This window comes from Emys orbicularis, chromosome 3 (genome assembly GCF_028017835.1).
Source record: "Emys orbicularis isolate rEmyOrb1 chromosome 3, rEmyOrb1.hap1, whole genome shotgun sequence".
NCBI lineage: Eukaryota > Metazoa > Chordata > Testudines > Emydidae > Emys > Emys orbicularis.
Window position 1 is genome coordinate 17,290,179 of NC_088685.1, and position 19,749 is coordinate 17,309,927.

Genomic DNA, 19,749 nt, shown 5'->3' on the forward strand with positions numbered 1-19,749 from the left:
AGTCATCAGTGTAGGTAAGTGCCTGATCCAAAGACCATTGAAACCAGTGGAAAGCCTCAATGGGCATAGATCAGGCCCATATTGAAGGTCTTCCGTAGATAGGGGACAGACGGAGTTATGACTATACCTTCACTAGCGTTGGACATTTTCCAAATTTGTGAATGTCTGATGGGTTCTACAATACTGATATCTTGGCTAATCAATCCAATCCTGGAAAGTACACATGATTAACTTGAGACAACGGCCATGGGTGCATTATAAATGCATAACACAGACAAACTGTTTCTCTAGCAATTTCACCCACTAATGTGGAGGTAGGAGATGGGACAATTCTCCTGTCAGTAGTAATAATTCTTAGTCCTTACGAAGCACTTTCCACTAAGAAAGCACCTTGCAAAAGTCAACTAATTAATTTGTGCAGCAGTAAATGGTTACTGAGGAATGTGTTATTAGGTTTAAGGATTAAAATAGTGTCAGGAGCCTAAAAAAAAAAATTCAAATATCTCTCAGCATGGGAGTGCCTGCAGCCCATGGATCACCTGACGTTTGGCTCTATGATCTTAGGGACTGGATCAGGCAGGAGGTAGGTAATAGGCAAGGTAGGTAGGTCTGCAACCATGCTGACTGCTGGTGCTTCCAGTGGCTGGAGTCCAGTGCAGGTACAGGCTAACAGGGCTAGCTCCAAGAGATAAAAGAGACCTGGACATGGGCAGCAGATGAAGCTTCCACTGGGGGAACCTAGGTCCCTGCCCACCTCTCCCACACATGGCCCTGCCCACACTCCACCCCAACTCTGCCCCAGGCCCCCACCCCACTCCGCTCCCCCCACTCGCCGCATCCCTCCTCTCTTCCCTGCTTCCCCCACGAGGCCCCCGCCACCTGCCGCTCCCCGCGTCCCTCTTCTCCTCCACCCCCTCCCCGCCAAGCCCCCGCCACCTGCCGCTCCCCGCGTCCCTCTTCTCCTCCACCCCCACCCCGCCAAGCCCCCGCCACCTGCTGCTCCCCGCGTCCCTCTTCTCCTCCACCCCCACCCCGCCAAGCCCCCGCCACCTGCTGCTCCCCGCGTCGCTCCTCTCCTCTCCTCCAACACCCTCCCCCGCCAGGCCCCTCCACCTGCCACTCCCTGCATCCCTCCTCTCCTCCAACCCCTCCTCCACGAGGCCCCTGCCACCTGCTGCTCCCCATGTACCTCCTCTCCTTCCTGCCTCCCCCACAAGGCCCCCACGGCCTGCCGCTCCCCGCGTCCCTCCTCTCCAACCCCCTCCCCCACAAGGCCCCCACCGCCTGCCGCTCCCCGCGTCCCTCCTCTCCTCCAACCCCCTCCCCCACAAGGCCCCCACTGCCTGCCGCTCCCCGCGTCCCTCCTCTCCTCCAACCCCCTCCCCCACAAGGCCCCCCACTGCCTGCCGCTCCCCACATCCCTCCTCTCCTCCAACCCCATCCCCCACGACGCCCTTGCTGCTCCCTGCGTCCCTCCTCTCCTCCACCCTCCTCCCCCACGACGCCACCGCCGCTTGCCGCTCTCCGCGTCCCTCCTCTCCTCCACCCCCCTCCCCCGCAAAGCCCCTGCCACCTGCCTCTCCCCGCATCCCTCCTCTCCTAAGCCCCCAGGATACGGCGGGCGGGGGGACCTTGCAGGAGAGGAGGGGAGAGGAGAGGAGGGATAGGGCGGGCAGGGGACCTTGCAGGAGAGGGCGGGGGGAGGAGAGGAGGATACGGCGGGCAAGGGGACCTTGCAGGGGAGTAGGGGGGAGAAGAGGAGAGATACGGTGGGCGGGGGGACCTGGCAGGAGAGGAGGAGGGAGAAGAGGAGGGATACGGCGGGTGGAGGGACCTTGCAGGAGAGGAGAGGAGGGATACGGCGGGTGGGGGGACCTTGCAGGGGAGGAGGGGGGAGAAGAGGAGGGATACGGCGGGCGGGGAGTCCTTGCAGGAGAGGAGGGGGGAGGAGAGGAGGGATACGGTGGGCAGGGGGACCTTGCAGGGGAGGAGAGGAGGGATACGGTGGGCAGGGGGACCTTGCAGGGGAGGAGATGAGGGATACGGCGGGCGGGGGGACCTTGCAGGAGAGGAGGGGGGAGGAGAGGAGGGATATGGCGGGCGGGGGGACCTTGCAGGAGAGGAGGGGGGAGGAGAGGAGGGATACGGCGGGCGGGGGGACCTTGCAGGAGAGGAGGGGGGAGGAGAGGAGGGATACGGCGGGCAGGGGGGACCTTGCAGGGGAGGAGAGGAGGGATACGGCGGGCGGGGGGACCTTGCAGGGGAGGAGAGGTTGGATCACAGAAACCCCCTTGGGAGCTGCCACCTGATGTGCAAAGACTACCTCTGCTCCTGTTTTCCCTGCCAGCTCAGGACTCCAGCACCCTGTCTTGCTGAGCCAGACACTCCCGTCTGCTCCAACACAGACCCAGGGTCTGAATCACTTGTCCCAAAGCTGCAAGTTTACCTGAAAACAGCTCACAGAAGTGTGCTTGTCTTTAGCACTCAGATGCCCAACTCCCAATGGGGTCTAAACCCAAATAAATCCGTTTTACCCTGTATAAAGCTTATGCAGGGCAAACTCATAAATTGTTCACCCTCTATAACACTGATAGAGAGATATGCACAGTTGTTTGCTCCCCCAGGTATTAATACATACTCTGAGTTAATTAATAAGGAAAAAAGTGATTTTATTAAATACAGAAAATAGGATTTAAGTGGTTCCAAGTAGTAACAGACAGAACAAAGTAAATCACCAAGCAAAATAAAATAAAATGCGCAAATCTATGTCTAATCAAACTGAATACAGATAATCTCACCCTCAGAGATGCTTCAGTAAGCTTTTTCTCAGACTGGACACCTTCCAGGCCTGGGCACAATTCTTTCCCCTGGTACAGCTCTTGTTGCAGCTCAGGTGATAGCTAGGGGATTCTTCATGATGGCTCCTCTCCCCCTCTGTTCTCTTCCACCCCTTTATGTATCTTTTGCATAAGGCGGGAACCCTTTGTCCCTCTGGGTTTCCACCCCCCCTCACTGGAAAAGCACGAGGTTGAAGATGGATTCCAGGTCAGGTGACATGATCACATGTCACTGCAAGACTTCATTGCCCACTTGCCAGCACACACATATACAGGAAGACTTACAGGTAAAACACAGCTATCTGCAGACAATGGTCCTGGTTAATGGGAGTCATCAAGATTCCAAACCACTATTAATGGACCACACTTTGCATAATTACAATAGGCCCTCAGAGTTATATTTCATATTTCTAGTTTTAGATACAAGAGTGGTACATTTATACAAATAGGATGATCACACTCAGTAGATTATAAGCTTTGTAATGATACCTTACAAGAGACCTTTTACATGAAGAATATTCCAGTTACATTATATTCACTTATTAGCATATTTTTATAAAACCATATAGACTGCACAACGTCACAGAGGGGGGAGGAGAGGAGGGATACGGCGGGCGGGGGGACCTTGCAGGGGAGGAGGGGGGAGAAGAGGAGGGATACGGCGGGCGGGGGGGACCTTGCAGGTGAGGAGGGGGGAGAGAAGGAGGGATACGGCGGGCGGGGGGACCTTGCAGGGGAGGAGAGGAGGGATACGGCGGGTGGGGGGACCTTGCAGGGGAGGAGGGGGGAGAAGAGGAGGGATACGGCGGGTGGGGAGACCTTGCAGGAGAGGAGGGGGGATAAGAGGAGGGATACGGCGGGCGGGGGGACCTTGCAGGGGAGGAGAGGAGGGGTACGGCGGGCAGGGGGACCTTGCAGGGGAGGAGGGGGGAGAAGAGGAGGGATACGGCGGGCGGGGAGACCTTGCAGGAGAGGAGGGGGGAGGAGAGGAGGGATACGGCGGGCGGGGAGACCTTGCAGGAGAGGAGGGGGGAGGAGAGGAGGGATGTGGTAGGCAGGGGGGCACCTTGTGGGGGTGGGGGGTGGAGGAGAGGAGGGACGTGGGGCAGTGGGGGCCGTGTAGGGAAAGGGGGGTGGATTGGTGGAGAGGAGGGACTCAGCCAAGCAGCGGTGGACGCTGGGGGCCTCAGGGAAGGGGCAGAGCAGGGACGGGAAGAGACGGAGCACAGGCGGGGCCACCACTGCCCAGGCATCCTGCGGCAGGTTGCAGTGGCTGCACTGGGGAGGCTCAGCCTCTCCTGGCCTATTATACCTGCCACCTATGGACCTGGGATTTTGCTGGTGGACCTTGTGCTTACAGGAAGTGGGAGGGGCAGAGGTATGTGTGTGACAAAGAGAGGTTTCACAACTAAGCTGACTGTCAGGGGTAGGCAGAGGAGGGCATACGTCCCTGATTTCACTTTTTCCTAAGACAGGACTGAAGTGATAAGAAATAAAACACGACTCATCAGGGATGTGTTGTGAACTTAAGGGCTCTGGCCTGGCTACTCAAAGGTATTTAGTCACCTAATGGCCACTGAAATCTGGGCCTCAATCCTCAGCCTCTAGTCCAGCTGCTTTTGTGCTGTTCAGGGATCGCAAAGCAGCCAGATAGTGGCCCTAAAAGGGGATGTCCTGGATTTCCTGTCCCAGGGGAGTGCTCACATTGCACAGAGATGTTAATAGCCAGCTCTATACCACCCATCCCCACTTCCATGTGCAGGGCATGTTAGAGGTGTCAGATGGGAGCTGGAAACACAGCACTCTGTCCTTGTAGGATGCTGCAGCCACTGTAATTTAGAGAAGCCCCTGGGCTGCTCTGTGCGATTGCAGGGATGGTTTCAGCTCATGGTGGCCTAAGGACCAGGACCTAATGCTGATTACACTTATACTGTTGTAAATAAGACTACGTCCACTGGCTTCAGTGCAGTTACACTGGTGTAAATATAGCACAAATGAGATTAGGATCAGTCCCTATAACTTTCCCCCCTCCATTTTTGGCTTGTTTTGGGTGGTTTTTAAAAAGACATATCAACTGATAGGAAACAGAACCATCAGAAAGTGTCGATAACTTGATACCGTGGTGCTGTCATCATTTACTCTACTTCCTGTCAGTAGCCTTCTACCATTAAAGGAATCTAACTGATGCGCCTACCTTTAAATTCACATTCTTGACCTGCCATTAAGCTGCTGTTAATGCAGAGGCTCATTCAAATCAGCATTCATAATTCTGCAGTGTAGACGTACGTCATTGGCCGGCTCTCAGCCTGGGCTCGGCTGTTGTTTCTTAACGGCTCTTGCCTCTGGGTGCCCTCTGGAACCCTCACTCCTGGGCAAGCTCACTGTCCCCTGTGGAAGCTGAGCTCACTCACTCCCGGGGTCCTTTCAGAGTCTAATTATCTCCAGTCCCTAGCGCTGCTCCTCAGTCCAGCTACAGATCCCTGACAGAGAGCAGACGTCCAGAGCCCTTCTCCAGGCTGCAGTGGTTGTCTGCCCTAAACAAGGGTGGGGGAGGGGAGGGAAGGCTAGCCACTGCTTTGGGCTGGGCTGGGCTGGGCTTCCATGGCTTCTGGGCTGTCTAGCAGCCTCTCTTCTTGGGCAAACTTCCTTCCCCACTCTGTGGCCAGCTTCACCTTTTTAAGTTCCCCTTCTCCAGGTAGAACATGGTTTGCAGGCGCACTTAATTGGCACTGCCTATGATCAGGGACACTCATTAGGCTTGTGGGGGGGGGGGTGTCCCATCACAATGTACCCTCACTACAAGGTCACACAGGGAGTCTGTGGCAGAGCTGGGACCCAAACCTATATCTCTCGAATCTAACCACAAGATTAACCTTCCCATCTGATCAGCAGTACATGTGCATGGTGCTTAACATAAATAGAAAACACAGAACCTGCCCAGCAGTCTTTACATTCTCAGGTAAGGTGCAACCTGAAGAGTGATTGAAAACACTCTGACAGATCCTCAGCAGGTGTAAATTGGTATAGATCAGAGGTCCCCAAAGTGTGGGGCGTGCCCCCTTAGGGGACACGGAAGAATGTTCAGGGGCGTGGCTGAGGCCTGGGCCAGCCCGCATGAGAGGCAGGGAGGGAGTGCCACCCAGCTCTGCTCCTGGCCCCAGCTCCAGCCCCGGCTGCTGGCCCCACGCTTGGGGCTCCACTCCTGGCCGTGCGCCTGGGGCCCCAGCTGCTGGTCTCAGCCCCTGGCTGGGTCTCCATTCCCAGCCCTGCCCCCACCCCCAGCTGTGGCCCCAGCCTCGGCACCCTTACCCCTGTCCACATTCCCCCCCCCCCCCCCTCAGCCATGACCCTAATCCTGGCCCTGGCTCAGGGTAGGAGGTCCGAATAGGGGTAAGGGGGGGTCGTGATCCTGAGACGTTTGGGGACCACTGGTATAGACCAATTGACACCAGCTGAGGATCTGGCTCTCTGGTGGGAGAGGAGAAGTGTAGCTGCACTGAGCTGAGGGGACAGCTTTAGCTCCAACTGTGCATGTCATAGAGGTACTAAGAGGCATTTATTTATTTTTGACACTTCCGTGTGAGTGCTTTGAAGAGGAGGATTGGAGCTTCTCAGCTGCAATAACACAGGCTAAGAAGCCAAATCAGATCACTCCCTTCTCCTAATTAATTTTTAAATAAGATGTCACTATTGTGCAGGCTACGACAGCAAACCAGCCGTGCCAACTAAACACGACCCTGAGACACTTGGGAGCAGCTCCTGATCTTCATTAGACTGGTGCAAATTTGGAGTAACTCCTTTAAATTCACTGGCCCAAACTGATTGGCAATAATACCTTACGCCACTTGGGCATATCTTAGAATATGCCAATGACATGAAATATATGAATGACAATGTGCTTCATTTTTTAAGTGTGAAACCTCCTTTGAAAGAGTTGGTAGTGCACCCTACTCACCGGTGTTGTCCTGCTGCTTGGTGTTTTTTATGTATGCAGAGAATTTGGAGAAGATATCTATCCCTGCAGTGTTTGATTCACGATGTGCAGCAGCCAACTTGGGGTACCTGAAAAGGAGAGGAGCAGTCTGGAAAATAACGTTTTATTGTTACAGCAATATACTGATAATCACAAATGCTGTTTAGAGAAAGAGGGGAAAAAATATCCCTGTTCCCAGAACTGTAATTAACGCTGTAATTTATCTCAGCATGACAGCTTGACAAAACCCTCTTAATAATACTGCTGTCCTGGGGAGCCAGGCATTTGGAGAGTTACACCGTGATGGTTTTATGACAAGCACTTAATGTGACCAGCAGCTAAGGTACAGTGGCCTTAAATCAGAAAGAGGCGTAGATTTCTAGCAGGGTGTGGGGGAGTTTGGCAGCAAACTCCCTCTATTATCAATGGCAGACCTGTGCTTAATTCCCGGTGCTGAAAATATCGCCTAGAATGTAACAGCAAGGAGTGTTAGTATAACGAAGGTGGATGAGTGTGGAGTTTTGATTCTGTGTGGTTTTTTTTTAAAGAGACATCTGGGGCAAAGGAACATATTGATTTGAAAGACCAGAGCAGATTAAGGGCTTGATCCAAAGCCCACTGAAGTCAACATAAGGACGCTCATTGACTTCAGTGGGTCTTGGATAGGGCTCTAAAATGTTCTAGCATATCTGATCTCCAGCACTGGCCAACAGCTGATGATTCAATAGAAGGTGAAAACACCCTATAATGCACCTAGACATTTTTCAAATTCGTAGAACTTGAGGCCAGAAGGGACCATTAGATCATTAATATGACCTCCTGTATAGCACAGGCCAAAGAATTTCACCCAGTTACCCCTGTTTTGAGACCAATAATTTGGGTTTGGCTAAAGCAGATCTCCCAGAAAGGCATTCAGTCTTGATATGAAGACATCAAGAGATGGGGAATTTACCACTACTCTTGGTAACGTGTTCCAATGATTAATCACCCTCACTGTTAAATATTTGTGCCTTATTTCTAACTTGAATTTGTCTGGCTTTCATTTCTTGTCTGCCTTTCACCCCTAGATTATAAATCCTTTTAGTACCTGGTATTTTCTTGCTATGAAGATATTTAGACATTGTAAACAAGTCACCTCTCAATCTTCTTTTTTGCTAAACTAAACATATTGAACTCCCTTAGTCTCTCACTGTAAGGCATTTTCTCCAGCCTTTAAATCATTCTCTTCTCTACATCCAATCCAATTTTTCAACATCCTTTTTTAAAATGTGGACACCACAAATGGACACACTATTCCAGTTTGGGTCCCACCAAGGCTTTGTTCAGAGTGTTGTGCTGTGTGTGAGGAGAAAACATCCTGCAAGTATTAATCATGCAAGCAGCCTTTACACATGCAAGCAGACCCACTGAAGTCAGCTGGACTGTTCTACGGGTAAAGACTACTCTGGTTGCAGGACTGGGAGCTTCTTATAAGCTCCAGATAGAACATCTTCCTCCATTCCTAACAAATGCTGACAATAAAGCACAATTTTTACTTTGGAGGTGCAAGCATCTCCTCCAGGAACTCCTCGATTTTGTTGATGTCAGTCTTGACCTCTCCATTAAAAGTCAAGAACGGCGGGTGAGTCCCAGGGGCCAAATTGTGTAGATCAGCTGGCTTTCTGCAGAGAGAAAAGGGAAATTCATGTTATCACCAGACATTTATTATCACAGAGCCCCACTGGTGTTCATGGCACTCAGGAAACCAGTCACTTGCACCTCCTTATTTCATTCAGTATTCACAGTAGTTTGAAAGAGTCCTATTTAATACACAAAATATTTTTTTTCTACAAATAATCAAGAAACTGAATCTCAACTGCTCTGTCGTGTGTCTTTGGCACTATGTGCCTGATGCAAAGCCCACTGAAGCCAATGAGAGGGAGGGTGTGTTTCTAATAAAGAGCAAACTATGGGCCATTGTGATGGTTTTCAACTAAATTAACCAATAACTTGTTACCTTTTCAGGTCAACTGTGGTGACATTAAACACAACCCCTTTGAGCCAGAGGATCATGAAGAGACGCTGTGAAAAAGGACAGTTCCCAATACTCTCTCCATCTATACCAGCCTAGGGGAAAGAAAGGGAAAATAATGAGTATGCACCATGGACTCTGCTCACGTCTTGTGAGAAAGAAAACTGGATATCAACATAAAAATTACCAGACTGAAAACAAACAATATCAGGCAACAGCACTGTAGGTTATCACCAACCGAGTAATGGATTTACTCCAGGCTTAGCTTTGGCCAGTAGTTTGAGTGAATGTCCTAGCCCCTATCATGACACAAGGTCTGGCTAGGGAAAGTGGGTCCCAAGCCATTGTTAAGCTAGTTCTGGAACATTGTCTAGACTCTTAATTTCCCTTGTCCACATAAAAACTGCTGTGTAACAGGGCTGTTAGAAAACTCAGGGGCAGGTCTTCAGCTGATGTAGACTGTCATTGTCATGGGACTTCGATGGACCTATGACACTTTCACACCAGTGGAGGCTCTGCCCCACAGTCCCTACCAAAAAAGGACCCAGGAGAAGACTTCCAGATCAGAATCCAAGCATTTCCACATCCAGGGATATTTGGATCTGGAGTTCTAGTTTACATCAATAGAAGAAATAGGGCTCAAATTAAGACATTTGGATCCAGACCAAAATCTGAACTTTTGCAAAGTTCAAGGGAGATGTTTGCACCAGAGTTCCAGTCTGTGCTCATCCCTAGTAGCTATTGAGTTTCTTACAAACAGCTGCAAGACAATAAAAAACTGCTAGTCTTAGCATTGAGGAAATGGCCTGTTTTTTCCTTCAGAAGTTTATGGTCTTTAGCCATGTAAAGATACAAATAACACTGGCTAAGCTGGGCAAAAGCTGTATCCAAGGTCAACATCCTTGCATAATAATTACCAGGGTGACCAAAGCTTTCAGGATGATAACGGTTTTGATAAACTCAATTTTAATTTGTGGTATCATAGTGTTTAAAAGATTCTTATGATCCTGGTGAAGCAACCAACCTTCCCTTGTTTACTTATATGGGTTGAATAACTATGATTTATGCATACAGAGCACGTCTGGGATATGGGTGATGAAATAATTTAGCAAATACATGTTCTTTTCTTTAGAAAAGATATTGCATTACGGTTTGCTCTCATAAGTTTTGTCTCCTTGGTACTGAAACTGAGGGCTAGTCTACACTTACCCGGTAGTTCGACGGCTGCGGATCGAAGTTCCGAGTTCGATTTATCGCGTCTGGTGTGGACGCGATAAATCGAACCAGGAAGTGATCCCCGTCAACTGCGGTACTCCAGCTCGGCGAGAGGAGTACCGCGAAGTCGACGGGGGAGCCTGCCTGCCGCGTGTGGACCGCGGTAAATTCGAAGTAAGGTATGTCGAATTCAGCTACGTTATTCATGTAGCTGAATTTGCGTACCTTACTTCGACTTGGGGGGTAAGTGTAGACCAGGCCTGAGAGGCAGCATTAGTGTGTCCTAGAGCAGGAATCACTTCTAATTACTACAGCTCTGCAAAAGGTTTGTGTAAGCGGGGGAATGGTCCCACTATTGTGGGGAACTTTCCTGGCTTATACACTACCCCGATGAAATGGGCTAGCGAAAGGATCTGAGTCCTCGCTGTCACTTCCTTTACCCAAAGGCCTGCCTGACCTCGACAGCTCCCCTTCCACTCTCCTGTGTGGCAGAGTCCGCGTAACCCCAACAAGCCTGGGCCCAGGACTCCTGGGGGGCTCGGACCCCAACCTTGTGGTGGTCACTTAGGGCAGGGGCTAGGGTGTCCCCACTCGGGGTGCTGTCTCCACACTGGATGCTTCCGTGACCCACTGATCATTACATACAGTTCAAAGCAAATACAATTTATTAAACAGCAATCCGTTTTTTAAAAGATATGGAAAAATGGGAAAGGTTAAAGGAAAACACATAACCCCACTCTGGGGTATGGGGACATCACAGCCAGCGTCTCTGGAATATAAGGGAAGTTCACAGTCTGTTCCTCCCACATCCCAAGCCTCCTTCTCAGGCCCTGGCTGTGCTGCAGGGATGCTGCAGGTCGGACACTTGCTCTATGCTCTGGCGGTGGCCACATGCCATCAGGCTCTAAGTGGCAGGACCCTTCTTCCCAGCGTCACCCCCCCCCCCCCCGGGTTACAATCCCCGACCCCCTTCCCCCACAAGTCTGGCCTGCAAGGCGTCTTGGCTGGGGTGTCTCCCCACACTGGGCCCGCTGCCCAGGGTCTCCCCTCACTCTATCCAGCTGGCTGCTCACCGCTTACATTTGCAACAGAACCATAAACCAGATAGAACTTGGCTAGTTTTACCATACTCAGGCTGTTTTGCTGAAAGATTTGCTGCTAAAGGTCATGAACCTTTCAGGTGACCTGGGCTCATCTTAAGGTGAGCTTGGGTTTGCAGAGACATTAGATTGACTCAATCTGCTAAATTCCAATCGAAATCCAGGATTCCAACTGCACCCAAAGTTTTGGTCCAGTCTGAAAAATAGGGGCCATTTGAAAAACTCTAATTTGGATCTAGGTTCAAATTAAAACACTCTCAGAGTTTGAGGAGATTCAAATCTGAAGGTTTGGTTTGAGTGCCTCTCTACTTGAAACCATGGATTAATCATGCACTTGATTTTGACACGGAAATAGCAGACACTGGGGTAAAGCTGAAGAAAATTCATTTGCACAAATCCCTGGGAAGTGGAGTAGCCCAATTTTGCACAGCACTGCAACATAACATAGTTATTTCTGTTCTGCAAATTGCATGGTAAGATCAGACACTGAGTTACCATGAAAAACTGGGCACTTTCACATTGTTGGACCCAAGTAATTATTGTGAAATTACATCCATTAAACCAGCACCAGTGCCTGTTAACGTCTTACTTTTCCTGAAATGAGGCTAGTGCTGTAAGTGGATATGCTGGCCTGAAGCCAAATTCTCCTCTCCCTAATATCATGGCAATTCCACTGAAGCTACAGCCAACCTATTATATGGGTAAACATTTGGAGAACAATATAATGGCCACTGAGTTCAAGGAGAGATCAGTGTAGACAATGGGCCATATACCTGTCTCATTTACACTGGTTTATTAATTCCATTGTGCCTGATTCACTGTTGCCCAGCACTTCGTGCAAAGTGGTTGTGAAATGTCACCACAGGTCACACAGCCAGTCAGTGGCAAAGTGGACAATAGAACCCACCTAAGTTCCCTCTAAGCTGTCCGGCTGCACAGCTGCCTATTAATAGGGTTACCATATTTAAAAAATAAAAAAAAGAGGACACTCCACGGGGCCCTGGCCCCACCCCTTTCCCACCCCGGCCCCGCCCCAACTCCGCCCATTCCCCGCCCCAACTCCGCCCATTCCCCGCCCCTTCCCCAAAGTCCCCGCCCTAACTCCCCCTCCTCCCTCCCAGCCACGCGAAAAGGGCTGCCCGAGCGCTACCGGCTTCACGGTTTGCCGGGCAGCCCCCAGACCCTGCGCCCCTGGCCGGTGCTTCCCCAGCGCAGCTGGAGCCCGGGAGGGGAAGCGCCCAGCCGGGAGCGCAGAGTCTGGAGGCTGCCCGGCAAACCGTGAAGCCAGTAGCGCTTCGGCTTCGGGCAGCCCCCATGCCTCCGGACCCTGCGCCCCCGGCCGGGCACTTCCCCTCCCGGGCTCCGGCTGCTGTGCTCCTCCCCGGACTCTTTGGCTCTGTTTAAGAGCCGAGCTGCCCGAGCACTCCGGCTTCGGGCAGCCCCCATGCCTCCGGACCCTGCGCCGCCGGAGCAGAGCAGCTGGAGCCCGGGAGGGGAAGTGCCCGGCCGGCGGCTGGGGTCCGGAGGCAAGGGGGCTGCCCGAAGCCAGAGCGCTCGGGCAGCTCGGCTCTTAAACAGAGCCGAAGAGTCAGGGGAGGAGCAGAGCAGCCGCGGGAGGGGAAGTGCCTGGCCGGTATTTTCCCGGACATGTTCGGCTTTTTGGCAATTCCCCCCGGACGGGGGTTTGATTACCACAAAGCCGGACATGTCCGGGAAAAACCAGACGTATGGTAACCCTACTATTAAGCCCCATGCAGCGACTCAGGGCTGCGGCGGGGAGAGGCACCCCTCCCTGCCGGCCCCAGCGCGGACCTGCCCAGACTTCCCGCAGCCGGGGGAGAGGAGCCGCTCCCTCGGCCTGGCCCAGGCCCACCAGTGCTGCCGGGGAGAGGAGCCTCTCCTTCGGCCCAGCCCAGCCCTGCTTGAGCTGCCACAGCTGGGGAGAGACGCCTTTTTCCCAGCCTGAGCTGCTGCAGCGAGAGAGGGCTGGGGGGAGCCCTCTCTCCCCACTGCAGCCCTGGGGCAGCCTGCACCCCAAACCCCTCATCCCCGGCCCTACCCCAGAGCCCTCATCCCCCCACACCCCAACCCTCTGCCCCAGCCCTGAGCCCCCTCCCACACTCCAAACCCCTCGGCCCCACCCCCACCACATACATTTTGTTATGTGCACCAATATGAAAGTGATGTGTCACACATCAAAATTCATTCCGCACATGGACGTAAAAAAATTTGAGGGAACACTGGAACCCACTCTCCCCAGTAATGCAATGTATCCATTAGACCGTACTCTCTCTTTGCAGAAAATATAGACACGGCTCTGTTAGTACAGTGAGTCCTTCCTCATTACTAATAATAGCAGCCAGTATTTTAATATGCAACAGTCAGAACAAGAGAAAAAACCTTATATAGGTAATAACTTCAAAGGGCAAGCAGAACACTCTTGGACCATTTGTGAAGTCTATTAATATGCCAGGAAGAGAAGGGGAAGAAAAGGGAGCTTCCCAGGCTTACTCAGATTGAACTTCCTAAGGAAAACATGTTTGCATGATAGCACCTACATAGCAATTAAATAAAAGCGCATTATACACTTGTCTAGCACAATGTAGAGAATAAATAACATCTTAGTCCAAATAAAAAGCCAACGCAGTGGACAAGAAAGAGAGAAGCTAATAACTGGCAAATTGAAGAAATTGGATTTGTTCTTGCTGCTATTCAAAGTGAATTTGCCATTGAAGCCCAATTGCATATGTGGTCTCTGTTGCACAGTGAACTGGATCAGACATTCATTCATAAGACTGAAACTTGATGATATATGTTTCCTCACCAGATTTAATGCTGACACTTTTTGCCTGATGGTGACTGGGGTTGGATTTGGGGATTGTAGGTAGGCGGTTCAGGAGCGAAGCTAAAGTTTTCTGAAAACTTATATTTCTTAAAGTATCTGGAGTGTAATGAATATATCCATGGAGGGGTAACAAAGCTCTCATGACTACTCAGTAATCACTTCTTGCCCTCAGAAACACTGATCAGCCAATGCCTATTTGTTCTAGTGAATAAGGGCCTGACCCTGCATACCTTAACACATATGAGTAATCCTTACTCAAGTGAGTAAGGAGTACTCTAAGGTTTGCAGGATCAGACTCTTACTGCTTATAACTTGATAATGCTATAGAGTTGTCGGGAGTGGGATTTCTCTATAACTGTCTCCCTCCATCTTTGAAACATCCCAGTTTGCTCATGTGGTGTCAATTAAATTCAAATCTATCTGTTATTTTTCTGATTAGCCTCCAGATTCTTAAACACTAAAAGTCCAATTACAAGAGGATCCTCCCCTGGAACTCAGTGTAAACATATTAGGACAACTCCACCATCTCACCAGCTGCTTGCCTCTAAGTAAGTGGGGGGAAGAATGAATGGGATGTTCTGTCTTATTATATATAGGAGACGCCTCCATAAATACTTCAGCTACTTTTAATTTATTAATTCTACAATGAGGGGTAGAGGAGAGCAGGGGGGTTGATAATTCATTGAAGAAGAAAATCAGGTGGGTTTAAAAACAGGTCTCAGTAACTTTATGAGCCAGTTTCAAGTATTTATTAATAGTATCAATCAGGACCTAGAGGCCCCAACTGCTGTCCAATGTTAATAACTGTGATCAATAGACTCTCTCTAAGTGCAAGCTATTATAATATAGTAAATGTAATAGGCTCTCTCACTCATTCTTGAAATAGTCCCGTTGGTGTGCCCACTCTGATATACCATCTCACAGAGGGAAGTGAACATTATTTTAATTAACCTTAAAAAAAACATGCAGCTTCACTTCCAATTATTCCCAGAATGCAACAACTTGAAAGGCAAAACAATACTGTCATTAATTATAATAATAAAAATGATTAAGCATCCAGTTTAAGTATTGTAGCAGAATATTGGAAAGTGCTGGATTTCTGGAGGATCAGAATGTATTCAGAGCCATCTTGTCTCCGGGTGTTTTAATTTTTCACAGCACTGGGACCATTCTGCATAATGGGATGAAGTTTTTTTCAGGTCCCTTTGGACACTGTGGCTTGTATGCAGATGTTTTTGATGATGCTCATATACTTTTCTTTTTCAAAGGGATTTTAACAAGTTAGCAGAAGCAGGAACACTAATTGAGCTACATATTTCGTGGTGAGGATTAACGAGAGATTCAATTTTATCGTTCTTACTATCAAATCTAATTTCATGCTACACAGTGTTACACCCTCTTTGTTTTATAATTGGGAAGGAGTCTGCCTTTTGACACTTACTCTAAATACTCTCAGAACCCAAGGAGGAAGTAAACCCCCTATCTGAAATGTAGAGCAAGACAGGAAATATCCTATTTATTGTGCCATATTATATATTTACAAGATGAGATCAAGTGTGCCAATGCATTGCTGTAGTGAAGAGTTTCTAGTTTCTTTTCCTTAAGATGTTCTTGTCCAAATATTAAAACCAGTAAGCTGTTTGGAGTGCCATCAATGGACAGAGCAGCTAAGAAGGGTATATTCATAGTGTGGTTCTGGTAGGTCTCAGTTAAGAATGTAATCAGGTATCGTAGGCATTGTGTAAGATAGAACTTTCTTGTTGACTGTAACCCCAGTTCTTGAAAGCATTTAACTATGAGCTGAAATACAGGGTAACTATATGCTAGTCTTCACGCACGTACTTAAGTCCCATTAACTTCAATGGGAGTTAAGCATGTATTCAAGTACTTTCCTGAACAGGAGCCTATAACAGCAATACATACTCTATTTAACGTTTAAACTTTGTTGGACTTCTTCAAGACTTCAGCTCTTGTTAGAGGAAATTCTAAGCAACAATCTTAAAAAAAAATACATATACTTGGAAATGGCACCATTGGTGCATGTGCCAAATAGGAATGAAATATTTGCTAGAGAAACTGGAGGTGTAGTAACAAAAAGGAAGAGCTGAGGTTCTTCAACCAGCTCCACAAAAGCCAGCCAACAGAAGTGTTCGTATTTGGCCCCAAAACCCTACATATTTTATATTCATTTAAACCAAACTTGGTCAGCATCATTAGCCACTTGACTGATTTGCATTCCTGCGGCATTTAGGATCTCGGAGGGGGGGGGAGGAGGGGGAGAGTGGAGTGGCGCTGCACACCTGTGGCCTTTAGGATCTTAAGGGGGGCAGAACTGTATTTTGGAGATCCCTCTGGTATTTATAGTGAGGAAGTGACAACTATTCTCTTCAGATCTGATTCATACACAAATAGTGCCATTTTCTAACCCTTGCTGTTCAACTGAATGCTAGTCTGAACAGTCAGATGGCTTGATCCTTGGATCCTTCCCTGAGGAGTTACCATTGAATCTCATAATTAATAATCAAAGTGTTAGTTAAGTGGCATGTTGGAGAGAGCCAGTGAACATGCATTTTGTGGGAGATACCCATTCAGAATCTGTGAGGGAAGGAGATAAGCCACTGGACGCTGAACCTGCTCTGGGAATTTTTCACCATATGTAAGGAGATGCCTTCAAAGGTTGAGTTCACAATTGGCAAAGGCACAGTCTCTCATTATAACATGGCTTTGGGGGAAGTAGGATGGCTGTATGGTTGGACACAGGACCAAGAACCAGGGATAACTGGCTTCCTATGTGACTTTAAGCAAGTCATTCAGTCCTTCTGTGCCTAAGGGTCCTTGTTTGTAAAAAAAGGGTAATAATATCCAGCTCCCAGGAATGTTGTCAGGCTTTATTAATTACCATTTGTGAAGTGATTTGAGATCCTCAGATAAAAGTGTAAAGTATTATTATTACTTTTGTGAGTCCCGCGTGGTAAGAAAGGAACGCAGGCACAGCCATTCCAAGTAAGACTATTAGTACTTTTAGCTCTACTTATAATAGTGGCCAATTAAGCTATTAAACTTTTGCCTTGATGAATAGTAACCATTTATTTCTACTTTTTGCTTTTTGTCTCTTAACCAGTTTCTCATTCATTACAATAATTTAACCTCTCACCTCAAGGCAGTGGGTTTCATTGCCATAGAAGCCTCTCATGAAGGATGTTCTCCTTTTTGAAAATCTTGGTCGCATTTTTTTGGATTTTCAAAAGTGACTAGTGGCTGGATGCCCAAACTGAGACACCTTAAAGAGGCCCGGTTCTCAGAGGGTTGGTGCAGGCCCCTTTAAGATATCTCAGATTGGGTACCCCAAAACTGAAGCACTTAAAACCATTAGCAAATTTTGAAAATCTTGGCTTAGATCTACCAGTTCTCCTTTATCCACTATTTTGCTGACTCTCAAAGAATTCTAGTATATTAAAAAGGCACTAGAAGCCACGCTGCTTTGTCCCTATTATACTGCTAAGGCTGCTTACATAAAGAACCTGGGCTCTGTTCCAATGCACATGGCAGAGTCAATGCAATGTAATGGAGATGTCAACCCCTTCTGATGTAAAAGGGGTTAACTCTGAACAGAATATTCGGTATTTAGTCTAATAGCAAAAATTACTGTTTGTTCCATCCCTAATTCAGAGACTGTGATGTGTTCTTTGCAGCCAGGATTCAGGAAGTATCATTCCAATCCCCAGTTATACACCGCTACCTCAATATAACGTGACCCAATATGACACAAATTCGGATATAACGCGGTAAAGCAGTGCTCCGCGGGGGGGGAGGGGGGGGTAGCGGGGCTACGCACTCCGGTGGATCAAAGCAAGTTCAATATAACGCGGTTTCACCTATAACGCGGTAAGATTTTCTTGGCTCCAGAGGACAGCGTTATATCGAGGTAGAGGTGTATTGAGCATCTGCTATTAAGAAAAGAAGAGAAACTCAAGTGGTCTGCAAATAGAAATAAAAAGAGAACCATTTCTTGAGTCATGTAGACGTGCCCCTCGTTGCTGGAGACCACTCTTTCACACACCAGTGCCCTTTTATTTCCCTGTATTTTCCCACTATCACGTATATACAGCTTTTTACAGTTAACTATCAGTCAGGTAGCCCCTTAGGGAACAGCTTGCTCTTACAGCTAGCTGGGAGCAATGGGCCCTCACTCCTCACTTTCCTGTTCCTCCCCTCCTACTTCCTTCCTGCTAGCTTTATAGGCCTTCCCCCTCAAGCTCACAGGTGTCTCTCTTTTAGGGCTTTAATCAGCCACAGCCTGTCAGCTCCAATCACTTCCCCTTACTGGGAGCTGAGCTAGCAGGCTCTGAACTAACAGGGGCTGAGTCAGTGCCTTTTGGCCAGCACCCTGTTACAAGTCAATATATTGATCAATTTCTCCTTCTTTATCTTGATGACAGTCAACATGAAATACTCGCAGACTTTGTATCTGCTGTTTTAAAGAGGGTGGAACAGATGATATGACATTGCAAATCACTTTCATATGATAACATCATTTACCCATGAATATTCTGTGCTTTTCCATATCAAAGTTATACAAATTATTGGTGTGAAGCCTTAAGGATTGCATGGTTCATTTCTAAACCAAAATATCACACAGGCAGAGACTGTGCGGGGACTCTTTATATGGCCTGTGTTTTATTGTATCACAGGCACATTGGTACTGTGACACCCATAGGATAGTATTCCAAGTACTCACATAAGCTAATACAAAAAGGGATTTGGACATAACTACAGTGCTTCCTTTGTGTCCTTCTCCCACAAGTGCGTCTTTGCTTTATTATTTATATTTACAATAGCACCTAGGGACTCCGCTGAGTCCCATTGTGCTAGGGACTGTATGTTGGAATTCCCTCCAACATCTTCAGCTTTCGGTTCCCAAGAACTCTGCTTGACTTCTAACTCATCACTCCAGTTTCTTTACTGGCATACAGCAGAACTACACTGAGCTGATCAGACTCACATGTAGGGGGTGGGTACGGAGTATACCACACAGCCAAAGTACACAATTATTAATTGGTTTATATACACATTCTAAAACAGACTGGAAGGTCATTGGCAGTGCCAGGAATAGGACACAGGCCTTCTGATCAATGGTGTAGCTAGGAATGGAAATTTGGTTGCCCCAACTTATGGTGGACAGGCAATGACCAGAGAGCTTGGCCTGGCCCCTTTTTGGCTCTGGCACCTTGGGTCCCATTTCCTATCCCACTCCCCACTCCCCATCACCTCTCATGGGGACTGAGAACTGCCTGGCTCTGACTCTGGCTGCTTCTGGTCGCATGGCTCTCCATCCGTGGGCTGGGAGGAGCCCATACAGGTCCCTGCAGTGCAGCGGTGTTCCCCCTAGTAGTGAGTCCCCTCTGTCCCTGTTGGGTAGTAGGGGGGCAGGGGGAGTAGGGGCAGCTACCAACCAATCTGGAACAGCTGGAGGGAGATGCTCTCTTTGCTCAATGCCTGGAGCAATCCACTGCTGCTGCTATTGTTACAGGGAAGGGGAGCGGGAATACACAGATGCTCAGATTCGGGTGGGGCTTGGTGCTAACTGGGTGGGCTATGCCCCTGTCTCTAATACCCAGGCCAATGACCTAGACTTCCCTGGACTTCTGAAGTCCCTGGACTTCAGAAAAACAGACTTTGACTCCCTCAGGGAACTGATGGGCAGGATTCCCTTGGAGGCTAATATGAGGGGGAAAGGAGTCCAGGAGAGCTGGCTGTATTTTAAAGAA

The 19,749-nt window shown here is 48.9% G+C and overlaps 1 protein-coding gene across 1 annotated transcript in view; it reads right to left on the minus strand.

The window, feature by feature from the left end:
* CLIC5 (chloride intracellular channel 5) overlaps nt 1-19,749 on the minus strand; it is a 118,362-nt gene that overhangs the window by 25,876 nt on the left and 72,737 nt on the right. The window contains exons 3-5 of the mRNA XM_065401232.1: nt 8,807-8,916; nt 8,346-8,471; nt 6,793-6,899 (exon numbers count right to left, since the gene is read on the minus strand). Of these exons, the coding sequence (XP_065257304.1) occupies nt 6,793-6,899; nt 8,346-8,471; nt 8,807-8,916 (343 nt within the window). The remainder of the gene's footprint in view (nt 1-6,792; nt 6,900-8,345; nt 8,472-8,806; nt 8,917-19,749) is intronic.